The sequence below is a fragment of the Somniosus microcephalus genome, chromosome 2 (genome assembly GCF_052327205.1).
Source record: "Somniosus microcephalus isolate GS21.2 chromosome 2, FLI_Smic_1.0, whole genome shotgun sequence".
NCBI lineage: Eukaryota > Metazoa > Chordata > Chondrichthyes > Squaliformes > Somniosidae > Somniosus > Somniosus microcephalus.
The window spans coordinates 173,708,204-173,721,852 of record NC_140988.1 but is presented as its reverse complement, the minus strand read 5'-3'; the positions used below and the strand labels follow the sequence as shown (position 1 = coordinate 173,721,852).

The 13,649-nt window shown below is 41.8% G+C and overlaps 1 protein-coding gene across 2 annotated transcripts in view; it reads left to right on the top strand.

Annotated features, from left to right (window-relative positions):
- Positions 1-7,179, top strand: part of LOC147123130 (protein FAM184B-like) — a 490,612-nt gene extending 483,433 nt beyond the window's left edge. For both annotated transcript variants that reach the window (XM_085966926.1, XM_085966917.1), the window contains 2 exons: positions 2,414-2,619; positions 5,715-7,179. In XM_085966926.1, coding sequence (XP_085823052.1) covers positions 2,414-2,619; positions 5,715-5,802 — 294 coding nt within the window. In that variant the 3' untranslated portion in view covers positions 5,803-7,179. The remainder of the gene's footprint in view (positions 1-2,413; positions 2,620-5,714) is intronic.
- The last annotated feature ends 6,470 nt before the right edge of the window (positions 7,180-13,649 follow it).

The window sequence follows — 13,649 nt, the reverse complement described above, 5'->3', positions numbered from 1 at the left end:
TCAATCACAAAAGCCCCCTCTTTGATTTGACTGAAACATAGACTCATACAATCACCACTCCCGATCGGCTGTCTCCTGGAGTTGATTGCAGGCCGGAATCTTCCTGCTCGCTGTTCTTGCGTTAGCTCCCCACGCCGACTCTCTTCGAAGTGCCTCCTTCTTTAAACCAAAAACCAACTTGCAATATCTTGAAACACATTTCCTGGCCCCCTCCTGTGCACAAAATGTGTGAATGTCTCTAGCAGAGAACTCTTGATGGCTCATTGTCCCTCGTATTGTCCATTGATTACTTGGGCACTGACTGTATTGGGGTCCTTTCTGACAATGCAGCCTTCCCAAGGTGACTGCATATGCTAGTTGTTGGTTTCTGTTAGCATTCGTATTCAAATGGTTCAGGGCCCAGCCCATTGTCTAGGCCTGCACAGATACCAGCTTTTAGCCATGGTCCGAGGTGAACAATGTAACCCCTTACGGTAAATGAATATGCATAAATATTCCTTTTCAGAAGCATTCGTATTTTAGATTCTCTGTGAAAATTGATATCCAGTCTCTTGATGGTTCATAGCTTTGGCTGCAATGTTTGAATTAACCCTTTATTGCCCATCTCTTTTTGCGGGCTGTGCAGTTCTGGGTTTTTTATATTTCATAGTCCAATTTTTACCATTGTGGGGGAGGAACGGATCCTACAAGATACCCAGCAGCACATCTGATCTACCCCAGTTATTTGAAATGCATTTAGGGCTCCATTGTTAATTAAGTAAAATTACTGAGGGCCAGGAAGGAGCGAGATTGATAAGTACCCATCAATGATGGCACTTTAAATTTGCCTTACCGTTTAAGCTTGTAATTCAGATTTAAAACACATTGGCCCAGATTTTGCTGGAACAAGGCATTTCGTGGCATGCCCCGTTAGTTAGACTTGTTTGCGTATGTTTAGTTTTTAAAAATGTTGCCCACAAAGTTGCTGGAAGTGTGAGCTGATAATGCAGCAAGGGCAACATGGCATCTGGGACCTTGGTGAACAATGGGACCAACAGTGGCCAATGAGATTAAAGGTTGAGAAATAAACAGAAGGACTGAGAAGGTGGGTGAATTAGAGTGAATGAATTCAATGTCAAATCAGGTACAGAAAGAGAAATAAAGAGAGGGAAAGAAAGATTGGATTGTGAGAGAGAGGGAGAGAGAGAATTTTTTTAAATCTCCAACAACTCACAACCTGAAGGAATGAGACTCCACATTTATAATTGTTCACTTTCTGGGCAAGAGAGGTTGATTGGCAGTCATCAACAATTATCAACAGAAAATGCTGGAAACACTCAGCAGGCCAGGCAGCATCCATGGAGAGAGAAACAGGTCTGGGACCCTTCTTCAGAACTGGAAAAAGCTGGAGATGTAACAGATTTTAAGCAGGTGCAGAGGCAGGGGGAGGGAGGGGAGGAAGGAATCAAAGAAACATTCTGTGCTAAGGTAAGAGGCAGGAAAGATAAAATATTGCAAATGCGGAAGGCAAAATCATACAGCATGAAAAATGGGGGCGGGGATTATAGTCTGAAATTGTTGAACTCAATGTGGAGTCCAGAAGGCTGTAAAGTGCCTAATCGAAAGATGAGGTGCTGTTCCTCGAGCTTACGTTGAGCTTCATTGGAACAATGTAAGAGGCCGAGGACAGAGAGATCAGAGTGGGAGTGAAGCGGAGAATTAAAGTGGCAGGCGACCGGAAACTCAGGGTCAAGGGTGTGCAGGCACTTTACAGCCTTCTGGACTCAACATTGAGTTCAACAATTTCAGACTATAATCCCTGCCCCCATTTTTCATGCTGTATGATTTTGCCATCCCCATTTGCAACATTTTATCTTTCCTGCCTCTTACCTTAGCGCAGAATGTTCCTTCAATTCCTTCCTCCCCTCCCACCGCCTCTGCACCTGCTTAATATCTGTTACATCTCCAGCTTTTTCCAGTTCTGATGAAGGGTCCCAGACCTGAAACGTTAACTCTGTTTCTCTCTCCACGGATGCTGCCTGGCCTGCTGACTGCTTCCAGCTTTTTCTGTTGTTATTTCAGACTTCAAGCATCCGCAGCATTTTGCTATTGTATCAACAATTATCATGTCGTTTAAAGGGTATTTACGCTATTAATTACCAGACTTAACTTTCTGTGGCGAGTTTAATTGGAAATTAATGTGCAAACATTGTAACTTCCTGAACATCACAGGTAAGATAAGGGCGATATCATATTTTTGCAATTCACAGGTATCTCTTCCTTGCTACAAGTTGCTGGCCAATTTGCGCATTAATAACAGCGTGCGTCTTTCAGACACCACTATTCTTTCAGCAAAATCTGGGCCATTAAAATACATTTCTTGCAAGCAGTAACTAATACAATATGTTCCTTCTTTTATGATCCTGTACTTTAGAAGAAGAGAACAGAAGACTTACCAGTCCGGGTGGTCAGTGTTCCAAACCTGAGTTCCTATGGAAAAAGCTTTCTAAGCTCTGAATCAAGTCCAGTTAATAAGTTTCCACCAATGACTAAATCTCCAAGCCTGGACCAAAGCCTCAGCAGCACACCAAGGTTATTCCATCAGCCTTTACAAGTCAAGCCATCAAATCCGGCCCCAAGGTAATAATGCACTGTAGTTTTTTAAATCTTAAATCCCATTAGTATTTCCATTTAAATGTGTACGTGGTTATTGGAATTAAGTGCAGTAGAAAAATGTGTCAAGTGTTAGGGCTGCGGTGTTTATATTCAAATGTGCAGAGCATTAGAAATAGTCAGGGAACTAGAGACACTAATCAGTGGAGGCATATGACTTTGTCACCTCGATAGAAACTTGGCTGAAACTATTTCCAGCTGTAAATGTTTTCAGGAGAGATAGAGAAGGACAATAGTGATTAAAGGCATGATTGAAGCCATAGAAAGGAAGTTTTTAAATTGATGGTGGTGCTCAAGGAGAGTCTTGCAAAGGAGAGTCATGCAAAAATTTCTGCCAGTTATAAGTACAATTGCATGCTTGAAGCTGTAGCGTGCTTGCTTGCTGGTTGTCTTCAGCTGAACTTGATGGCTGTCAGAACTCTCTTGAACTCAAAACTCAGGATTGTCAGACAATACAGGCCACTGATGGAAAATGTCTTGGAGACATTTCAAGTGCAAAAATGTATAGGTGAGTTTAATCATTTACTTGTAATTTGTTATGCCTTTTTATCTTGCTTATCTTACTTTCAGCATAATTCCTCAGCTTCATGAAAAAAACCAAAATGGTAGCCAAATGGATTTTCAAAAAAATACTTGGAATGATTTCATTAGTTGGCTTTTTGCTCCTTGCGATTGGTAGCTGTTTGCCAACTGACAGTGTTTGATTGGAAGCCGTTTTGAAATTTTCTTTCCTGTTTGCTATGTAGTGATCAGTACATTCCATGCATGTTCAGCTATAATTTGTTGCTGTTTCATGAATACAAAATTTCAGCCAATCAAGTGCTCTCTTGTATTTATGTGCCGCTCCCTACCTCAATCAAACTGAAGTCTCACACATGAGTGAAAGAGAAGACTGAAGTGCTTGCAACTATTTTCAGACAAAAGTGCTGAAGACATGTGCTCCAGAACTAGCCACCCCTCTAGCCAAGCTGTTCCAGTACCGATATGACACTGACATCTACCTGACAATGTGGAAGATTGCTCAGCATGTCCCATCCACCAAAAACAGGATTAATTTAACCGTCAGTATCCTCCCAATCATCAGCAGTACTATCAAGTGGCACCTACTCACCAATAACCTGCTCACCAATGCTCAGAACCACTCGGCTCCAGACCTCATCACAGCCTTGATCCAGAAATAGATACAATAGCTGAATGCCAGAAGAGGGTGAGAGTACCTGCCTTTGAAATCAAGGCAGCATTCAATCAAGTATGGCACCAAGGAGCCAAAGCAATACTAAGGTTAATAAGGGTCAAAGGCAAAAACCTTCAGTGGCTGGAGTGCTACCTGGTGCAAAGGGTATTGTTGTTGGAGGCCAGTTATCACAACCCCAGGACATCACCACAGGAGTTCCTTAGAGAACTGTCCTGTACACAACCATCTTCAGCTGCTTCACCAATGAGCTTCGCTCTATCTTCGCAACTTGTGGCGAAGAAGAGGTATCCTTTGAATTATGAAAGTAGTATCTCGCTCTTAACTTCCCTGTGATTTTCATGAAGTTGCAGCATTTGCACATAAATTGCCAATTAAACTCGCCACAGAATTTTAAGTAGTAGAACTGTTCGCTGAGCATTCTGTGCTGTTCAGTTCCATTCACAACTCCTCTGATAATGAAGCAGCATAGGTCAGCCTAAAACAGGACCTGGATAATATGCAGACTTGGGCTGACAGGTGCCAAGTAACATTCGTACCACATAATGGCCATTTCAAAAGAGAGAAAACCCAGCCATCTTCCTATGACCTTCATCATTGAGGCCCCCATCATCAACATCTTGGGGAGTGGGGTCTTCAGCACTGAGCTGAGGTTGAACTGGATCAGCCATATCAACATATGGCTATAAGAGAAGGACAGAGACTGGATACTCTGGCAAGTGGCTCACCTCCTGACCCCTCAAAGCCTTTCTGTCATCTATAAGACTCAAATTAGGAGTGTGATGGATTACTCACTATTCACATGGATGGATGCAACCACAAAATTTGAGAAGCTCGATACCAACTAGTACAAAACAGTTTGCCCCTGCATTAACAATGCACTTGGGCTGCAGTATGTAAATCTACAGGATGCACTACAGCAACCCATCAAGGTTACTTTGACAGAACCTTCCAGCCTTCAGCCTCAATCACAGAAGGACAAGAGCAGCAACATTGCACATCATCTCCAATATCCCCACCAAGTCACACACCATCCTGACTTGGGACATATGTCGCTGTTCCTTCATTGTTGTATCAATATCCTGGAATTGTCCACCTAACACCATTATGGGAACATTAGCACCACAATGACTGCAGCGATTCATGGGGCAGGCCCCACCACCACCTTCTCAAGATAACTAAGAATGGGCAATAAATGCAGCCTTTCCAGTATCACCAACATCCAGAGAACACATTTTAAAAAATTGTGATACAGAAATTTACATGAGTTAATGTGATACCAAAGTGTGGACAAACAAAACACGTGCTACATGCAACATTTTAAAACAGATAATGGAAACAATTACAAGAAAATATCAGAGAGGCTCAGATTGTCATATAAACAAAAGTTTGAGCAGTTTACTGTCATCTGAACCACAGGAATCTGAATCAATGAGGCTGAAGGCTGGAAGGCTCTGTCAACGTAACCTTGATGGGTTGCTGTAGTGCATCCTGTAGATTTACATGTTTTAAATAACAGAAGTATTTATTATTTCTTTTACAGTAAAACGCAAGGTGGACTTGTTGCCACACAAATATTTTCTTCAACAGCAGGTTTTGCTGACAATTAGTTGATGTCTGATGGAAACTTCACAGATAAAATTTGTGATGTAATCACTAAAAGATTATTGGAATATAATTAGCTTTGAAATTAAACTGGTTGTTTTTCAACTTTAGAGAATGCTGTTAAGAAATGGTCTGTGCTTCCATCCATTTTTCTAATTCTACTTTTTAGAGAATACATACCTGAAAATAAACTACAGATTCAGTTATATTACCATCTGATCTAATCTTCAATAATGCAAATGGACTTTTTCTGTTCACATTACAGCATTGCAAATGAGAGAGCTGAGAATCCAGAAACCAAAGGACAAGATCCTCAGCGACAGGAATGGTTCACAAAATATTTCTCATTCTAGGAATGAGCTCGCTGGGGATGTACAGTATTGTGTATTTATTTCCATTTTGTAAATTCTCTCCCTTTTTGATGTTCTTCTCAACCACCATTTGCCAGATTGCATCTGAGATGGTCGAGGCAGGATGCTCGCAAGGATATGCCAATATTGTTCTTGAGCCACCTACAATAAATTGCATTTGAGGAAGTTCCTTGCCTCTGCTCAGCACATCCCCTACATCGCCTGACTGAGGTGGGGATTTGTCGTATGGCAATTGTGTGGAAAATCCCATGTTTCAAAACTCTGTGGTGCGAACATTAGCATGCTGTCCCACTGGCGCTATTCTGTCAAAAAAAAACTTTTGTCTGCACATTGCTTTTGCTATTAATTTTAAAAAATAGTTTTGGGAGGTGTTTATTATGCAAAATAATTTGTGGAACATATTAGTGCATATTAAACTTTTAACATGCATTTACAGTAACTTTGAGTTGTTGATATCTTGAAACAATAATGAATAGCAAGTCCAATTTTTTTTTTAAAAAGCATCATCTTGCTTGACAGATACAATGCCTTATCTGCAAGAAGTGTTAAGATTGAAAATGGAAGACTACCTCGTATGTTAAGTAATTGAAGAGATAGTGACAAAAGTTAAATCATTGCAAAGAGTACTGACACAGTCCAGTTAACCATATGATGATTGAGTTACTCAGTTACTCATCACTGTATACATCAGAATTATAAGAGTAAACTTGTCCCCATTTTTAGAACATGTGTTCATTGTACACAGAACTAGCTAAAGGGTCTAGGAACAAAGGAACTTATCACCCAGAGTGCACGTAAGACTTTACTACCAACCAGCTGTTTACTGCCAGTTGATGTGATCCATTTATTTGAACATTAAAGTTCATTGTGTGGAATCGAGCATGTTACACCGCACAGATATCTTGTCTTGGGCCCTGATTTGTCCTTTCACAGAAAATAATGCTCTGATTGCAAGGAAATAACACGGCTGAAGTATTACCTGACTGAGGACAGATGGCAGCTATTTATATTCTGGGAATACAGAAAAATTAAGTGCTCATAAGGACAGTTTTGAGTGAGCCTCAACACTGGTCCTGAATGTACAGAAAATTAAGAGGACATAGTGATTACTCCCCGAGTCCTGTGGATGCCAACCAGGATTTGGTGTTGGGCGATGGCTACTTACCATCTACAGCTAATGTCGCAGTAATCCCCACTGCAAGCACAAAGATAGGCCTCCTCCCGATGTTTTTATTCTGTGTTAGTGCAATATTGCTGTGTTGTAACCAGAGAACATGGTGCTATTTGTACAGTTTGTAAATGTTGTCATTTAATGAATGATGCTGTAAATATGAAGAAAAATAAATGATAATGTTTGTTTGGGCATTGTCAACTAAAATTAAAAGATACAGCGACACAAAAATACCAGAAACAAACAGGACATGTACAGCTCAGTACCAATCAGATCCCTAAACCATCTGCGCAACTATTATATTGATTATACCATAACATGAGTATTTGCTCACCAAGTGTAATCTTAATAAAAGATAATTTATTCCTTTGGAATTACAGCATAAACTCTTACCAGGATTGATATAGTAAAGTTAATATATGCTTTATATGATAGACCATGCATGTTTGGAATATGTTATTGTATATGGCTTGATTTGCCTAAAGGTCTTGTTCTGTGTTATATTCTCATAATGTAGCTTTGTTCCTGCCATTCCCTCACACACAGTTCTGAATTTCAACTATACAGTTGTGGGGAGATGGCAGAGAGCCCAGGTGCCTCACCATGAAGGGGTGGTGGGGGGGGGGGGGGAGGTGGACAGTAGAGTGGAAGATGTTGATTAATTATGGATATCGTTTTAGCATAACTTAATATTTAATATTTTTTAAAAATTGTATAAAGGCATTTTGTATAGAAAAAAAATCAGGCCTTACTCTTGTCCACCAGATCTGTAACACCACTCAAAGAAAGCCAGTAAATTGGTCAGACACAACATGCGTATTCTAAACCTATGCTGGCTATCTCTAATCAGACCCTGTTCTTCCAGATTATTGCTTATGCTATCCTTCATCAGAGTATCAAACAATTCCCCACATCTCTTGTGCCTTATTCAAATATAGGGTTCATGTTCACTAGTTTTCAGCCCATTGAAACATTATATTCAGTAAGCTTTCAAAGTTAGCAATGAGGGATTTGAAATCTTAGAAAACTCCACGAGCTCCCTTGGATGTAAGATTGTCACAGTCAATGAAGTACAGTCACTGTTTTACTGTAGGAAAGGAGGCAGCCAATTTGTACACAGCAAGCTCCCACAAACAGCGATGAAGTAAATAAACATAGAAACATAGAAGATAGGAGCAGGAGTAGGCCATTCGGCCCCTCGAGCCTGCTCCGCCATTCAATGAGATCATGGCTGACCATCCAAATTCAGTACCCTGTCCCTGCCTTCTCCCCATATCCCTTGGTCCCTTTAGCCTTAAGAAATATATCCTTCTTGAATATATTTAATGAATTGGCCTCAACTGCCTTCTGTGGTAGAGAATTCCACAGTTTCACCACTCTCTGGGTGAAGAAATTCCTCCTCATCTCAGTCACTAAATGGCTTACCCCTTATCCTTAGACAATGACCCCTAGTTCTGGACTCCCCGGCCATCGGGAACATCCTTCCTGCATCTAGTCTGTCCAGGCCTGACAGAATTTTATAGGTTTCGATGAGATCCCCTCAATCTTCTAAACTCCAGTGAGTACAAGCCCAATCGACCCAATCTCTCCTCGTACGTCATTCCTGCCATCCCAGGTATTAGCCTGGTGAATCTTCGCTGCACTCCTTCCATGGCAAGAACGTCCTTCCTCAGATAAGGTGAACAAAACTGCACACAATACTCAAGTTGCGGTCTCACCAAGGCCCTGTACAACTGCAGCAAGACATCCTTGTTCCTGTACTCGAACCCTTTTGCTACGAAGGCCAACATACCATTTGCCTTCTTAACCGCCTGCTGCACCTGCATGCTTACCTTCAGCGACTGGTGCACAATAGCACCCAGGTCTCTTTGCACTTCCCCTTCTCCCAATCTATTGCCATTCAAATAATAATCTGCCTTCCTGTTTTTGCCACCAAAGTGGATAACCTCACATTTATCCACATTATAGTGCATTTGCCATGTTTCTGCCCAACCACTCAACCTGTCCAAATCGTACTGGAGTTTCACAACATCCTCCTCACAGCATACCCTCCCACCCAGCTTTGTGTCGTCTGCAAATTTGGAGATACAGGTAGACTATCCTTTATCTGAAAACCTTGGGACCAGCCGTGTTTCGGTTTTCGGAAAATTTCGGATTTCAGAAGGTATTACGGGGCAGCACCCCGTAAGCCACCACATTAATATTTCTGCAGCGAACCTTATGAATACCTGTATTCACAGTGAGTGGGATAAATAAAGACTATAAATACTGTAGTATTACAGGGATAAATACTCTAGTACAGTTTATTTGTAAGGAAAACATTCAGTAATACTTCAAACATATACAGGTACAAACTAAGCTAAATACCTGTACATATACATGCAGTAAAGGTACATTACATCTGGCTTGAGGGTCTTGGAGAAGAGGGTACATCAGTGTTGTCGTCATTGTCATCAGGTTGGAGTCGGACATCTGAAGATGGGCCAGGAACAGGATTCTCAAGTGATGAAGCAGCACTACGACAGACGGCCTTTTTAAAGATTTCTTCCAGTGTCATCTGTCTCATTAACATTGGTTTCTGTCTAAGCAGTCTCTCTTTAATTGAGTAAACTTGCATAATCTCTTGCTCACTGATAAATGCACGTTGTTCAAGGCCATCAATTAACTGATCACACATTGTCACCATATCGTCTATGGGGATTTTTTCACCTGTGTTCACAATGTCATCATCATCATCACTACTGTCCTCATGCTTGTCTTTATTTAACACCATTTCAGCAATTTCCCCATCACTCAACGAATGCACAACAGGTGCATCATTGTCAATGTTCAGCACTTCTTCGATGTCAACTTCCTCTAACTTATTTACACTTTCGGATGATAAACCTTTGGCGTAAGTAAGGAGGTTTGATATCATCATCTTCTCCTGACTGACAGGAAATCCTTCAAAATCTTCATCTGCAGGTCCATCTTCATGAAACATCATTGAAGGCCAAAGTCTGTGCCAAGCATTTATTAATGTTGGTTTGTCAACATCGTTCCAAGCATTAGCAACTGCGTAAATGGCATCCTTAACATTGAATTCTTTCAGGAAGCTTTGGATTCCTATGCCTCTGTTGATTGCATCAAGCATAGAGTTCAAAAAAACGTCTTTATACTTGCTCTTCATGGAGCGTAAAATTCCTTGGTCACAAGGCTGTATTAACGATGTCACATTAGGGGGAAAGTTAATGCCGAAAACATAACTTTTCACAAGAAGTTCAGGAGGGGGATGTGCGGAGCAGTTGTCCAGGAACAATAAAATTTTGCAGTTTTCTTCCAGTCCAACTTGCCTGCAATGAGCTCGTGTCGCTGGTACGAAGTGGTTATTGAACCAGTGAGAAAACATTCCTCTGGTTACCCATGCTTTCTTGCTCGCATAATAATGCACAGGTAAATTGCATACACCTTTCAAACATCTCGGATGTTGGCTTTTTCCAATCACTACCAACTTTAACTTGTGTGTGCCTGCAGCATTGGCACACCCAAGAACAGTCAACCTGTCCTTAGCATCCTTAAAACCTGCTGGTGCACTCTCATCAGCCGTTGCTAATGTTTTTCTCGGAACGTAGCGCCAGAACAGAGCTGTTTCATTAGCATTGTAAATTTGTTCAGGACCGAGGTTTTCATCAGATATTATTTTTGCAAATTCATCTATGTAATTTTCAGCTGCTTCATGATCAGCAGAAGCTTTTTCACCACAGATTTTCAGATATTTTATACCATGACGCTTCTTAAATTTATGCAGCCAACCTTCTGAATATTCACACTCAACTTCAATGTTCAGTTCTTCATGGTATATTCTAGATTGTTTCATGACCATCAAACCAGTCAGTGGCACACGTTCACCTCTGCGTTGTCGAATCCACTCAATCAGCACACGGTCAAGATCTTCATTTTTTGCCCTATGCAATGTTTTCCTACTTTTCATTAGTTTATGGTCATCACCGTCAGTGTAAAACTTCAACAACTTGTCTTTCTGTTTCTTTAAGTCATATATGGTGGTAGTTCCCACACCATATTCTTCAGTAAGATGTCGCACAGACACACCATGATCAAGCTTCTGCAATAACTCCACTTTCTGCGATATAGATAATGAGAGATGCTTCCTTCTCTGCTTCTCACTGTTACCCATAGGGGTATCTGCAGCTCTTTTTAGCATTTTCACAAATCGTAAAAAACCAACAAATATCAAAGAGAGCAGCAGGCGCACGTGTGACAGCACTGAGACACAACTGACACCTCACACCTGCGTGGGTCAAGCATCGGCCGTGTCAGGTCATGTTTTGCACCACTCGGGTCATGTCATGCGCACGACTTACGCTGAACGAAAAAACTTTCGGTTTTCAGAGGTTTTCTGTTTTCGGAAGTGCGGATAAAGGCTGGTACACTATCCCTTATCCGAAAGGGTGGGGGTCGGCGGGGGGTCGGGGGGGAGAAAAGAATATTGGACAGGCCGCTGCAGCTATCGGACGGGCCGCTGTATTGTTGGGTTTACTCTCCCGGTATACCTCCTTCACACTGCCCGGCTTGGCCTGCAATCTCCTACCCAGAGGAGGGAACTCAGTGACCCTCTGCCCTGCTCAGCGTAAGTCATGCGCCACTCTGGTCATGTCGTGCGCACGACTTACGCTGAATGAAAAAACTTTCGGTTTTTAGAGGGTTTCGGTTTTTGGAAGTTCGGATAAAGGATAGTCTACCTGTACTACACCCAATTCCCTCGTCCAGATCATTAATATATATTGTGAACAGCTGGGGTCCTAGGACCGATCCTTGCGGTACCCCATTAGTCACTGCCTGCCACTCGGAAAACGACCCGTTTATTCCAACTCTTTGCTTTCTATCTGCCAATCAGTTCTCTATCCAAGTCAATACCTTGCCCCCAATCCCATGTGCCTTAATTTTACAAGCTAATCTCTTATGCGGGACCTTATCAAAAGCCTTCTGAAAGTCCAAATACACCACATCCACTGGTTCTCCCTTATCTATTTTACCAGTTACATCCTCAAAAAATTCCAGCAGATTAGTCAAGCACGATTTACCTTTTGTAAATCCATGTTGACTTTGTCCGATCCTGTCACTGCTTTCCAAGTGCTCTGCTATTACATCTTTTATAATGGACTCTAGCATTTTCCCCACTACCGATGTCAGGCTTACCAGTCTACAATTCCCCGCTTTTTCTCTACCACCTTTTTTGAATAGTGGGGTAACATTAGCTACCCTCCAATCCATGGGTACTGTTCCAGAGTCTATCGAGTTCTGGAAGATGACCAGCAATGCATCTACTATCTCCAGGGCCACTTCCTTAAGTACCCTAGGATGTAAATTATCAGGCCCTGGGGATTTATCGGCCTTCAATCCCATCAACTTCCCCAACACCATTTCCCTACAAATACTGATTTCTTTCAGTTCCTCCCTCTCATTAGACCTTATGTTCCCCGACATCTCTGGGAGGTTATTTGTGTCCTCCTTTGTGAAGACAGAACCAAAATATGTATTTAATTGGTCTGCCATTCCTTTGTTCCCCATTATAAATTCCCCTGATTCTGACTGCAAGGGACCTATGCTTGACTTCACCAATCTTTTTCTCTTCACATATCTATAAAAACTTTTACAGTCAGTTTTTATGTTCCCTGCAAGCTTACTTTCATAATCTATTTTCCCCCTCTTAATTAATCCCTTTGTCCTCCTTTGCTGAATCCTAAACTGCTCCCAATCCTCAGGTTTGCTGCTTTTTTTGGCCAATTTATATGCCCTCTCTTTGGATCTTGTTATCCCTAATTTCCCTTGTTAGCCACAGTTGAGTCACCTTTTTTGATTTATTTTTATGCCAAACTGGGATAAACAAATTCTGTAGTTCATCCATGTGATCTTTAAATGTTTGCCATTGCCTATCCACCGTCAACCCTTTGAGTGACATTACCCAATCAATCCTACTCAACTCGCGTCTCATACCATCATAGTTCCCTTTATTTAAATTCAGGACCTTAGTCTCTGAGTCAACTACTTCCCTCTCCATCTTAATGAAGAATTTGATCATATTATGATCGCTCTGACCCAAGGGGCCCCGCACAACAAGATTGCTAATTAATCCTTTCTCATTGCATAATACCCAGTCTAAGATGACCAAATCATTGGTTTTGTGTGAAGGTTGATTAATAAATGTTGGCCTGTGCAACGGGGACAACTCCCCTGCACTTATTCGAATAGTGCCATGGGGTCTTTTACGACCCTGACAGGGCAGACGGGGCCTCGGTTTAACGTTGAGTCCAAAAAATGGCACCTCTGACATCACTCCCTCAGTACTGCATTGGAGTGTCAGCCTAGATTTTGTACTCAGGTCTCTGGAGTGGGAACTTGAACCCGCAGCCTTCTGATCCAGAGGAGACAGTGCTACCACTGAGCCACAGTCCAACTCATTACCACTGTTGGAACATGGAGAAGGAAGAGACAGAGAGGCTGAGGCTGAACCACACTGTTCGCAACCTTGGAGTCATATTTGACCCTGAAATGAGCTTCTGACCACATAGCCGCAGCATAACTAAAACCACCTATTTCCACCTCCGTAACATCGCCCGTCTCTGCTCTTCCTCCATATGTGGCTCGGTGTCAATTTTTT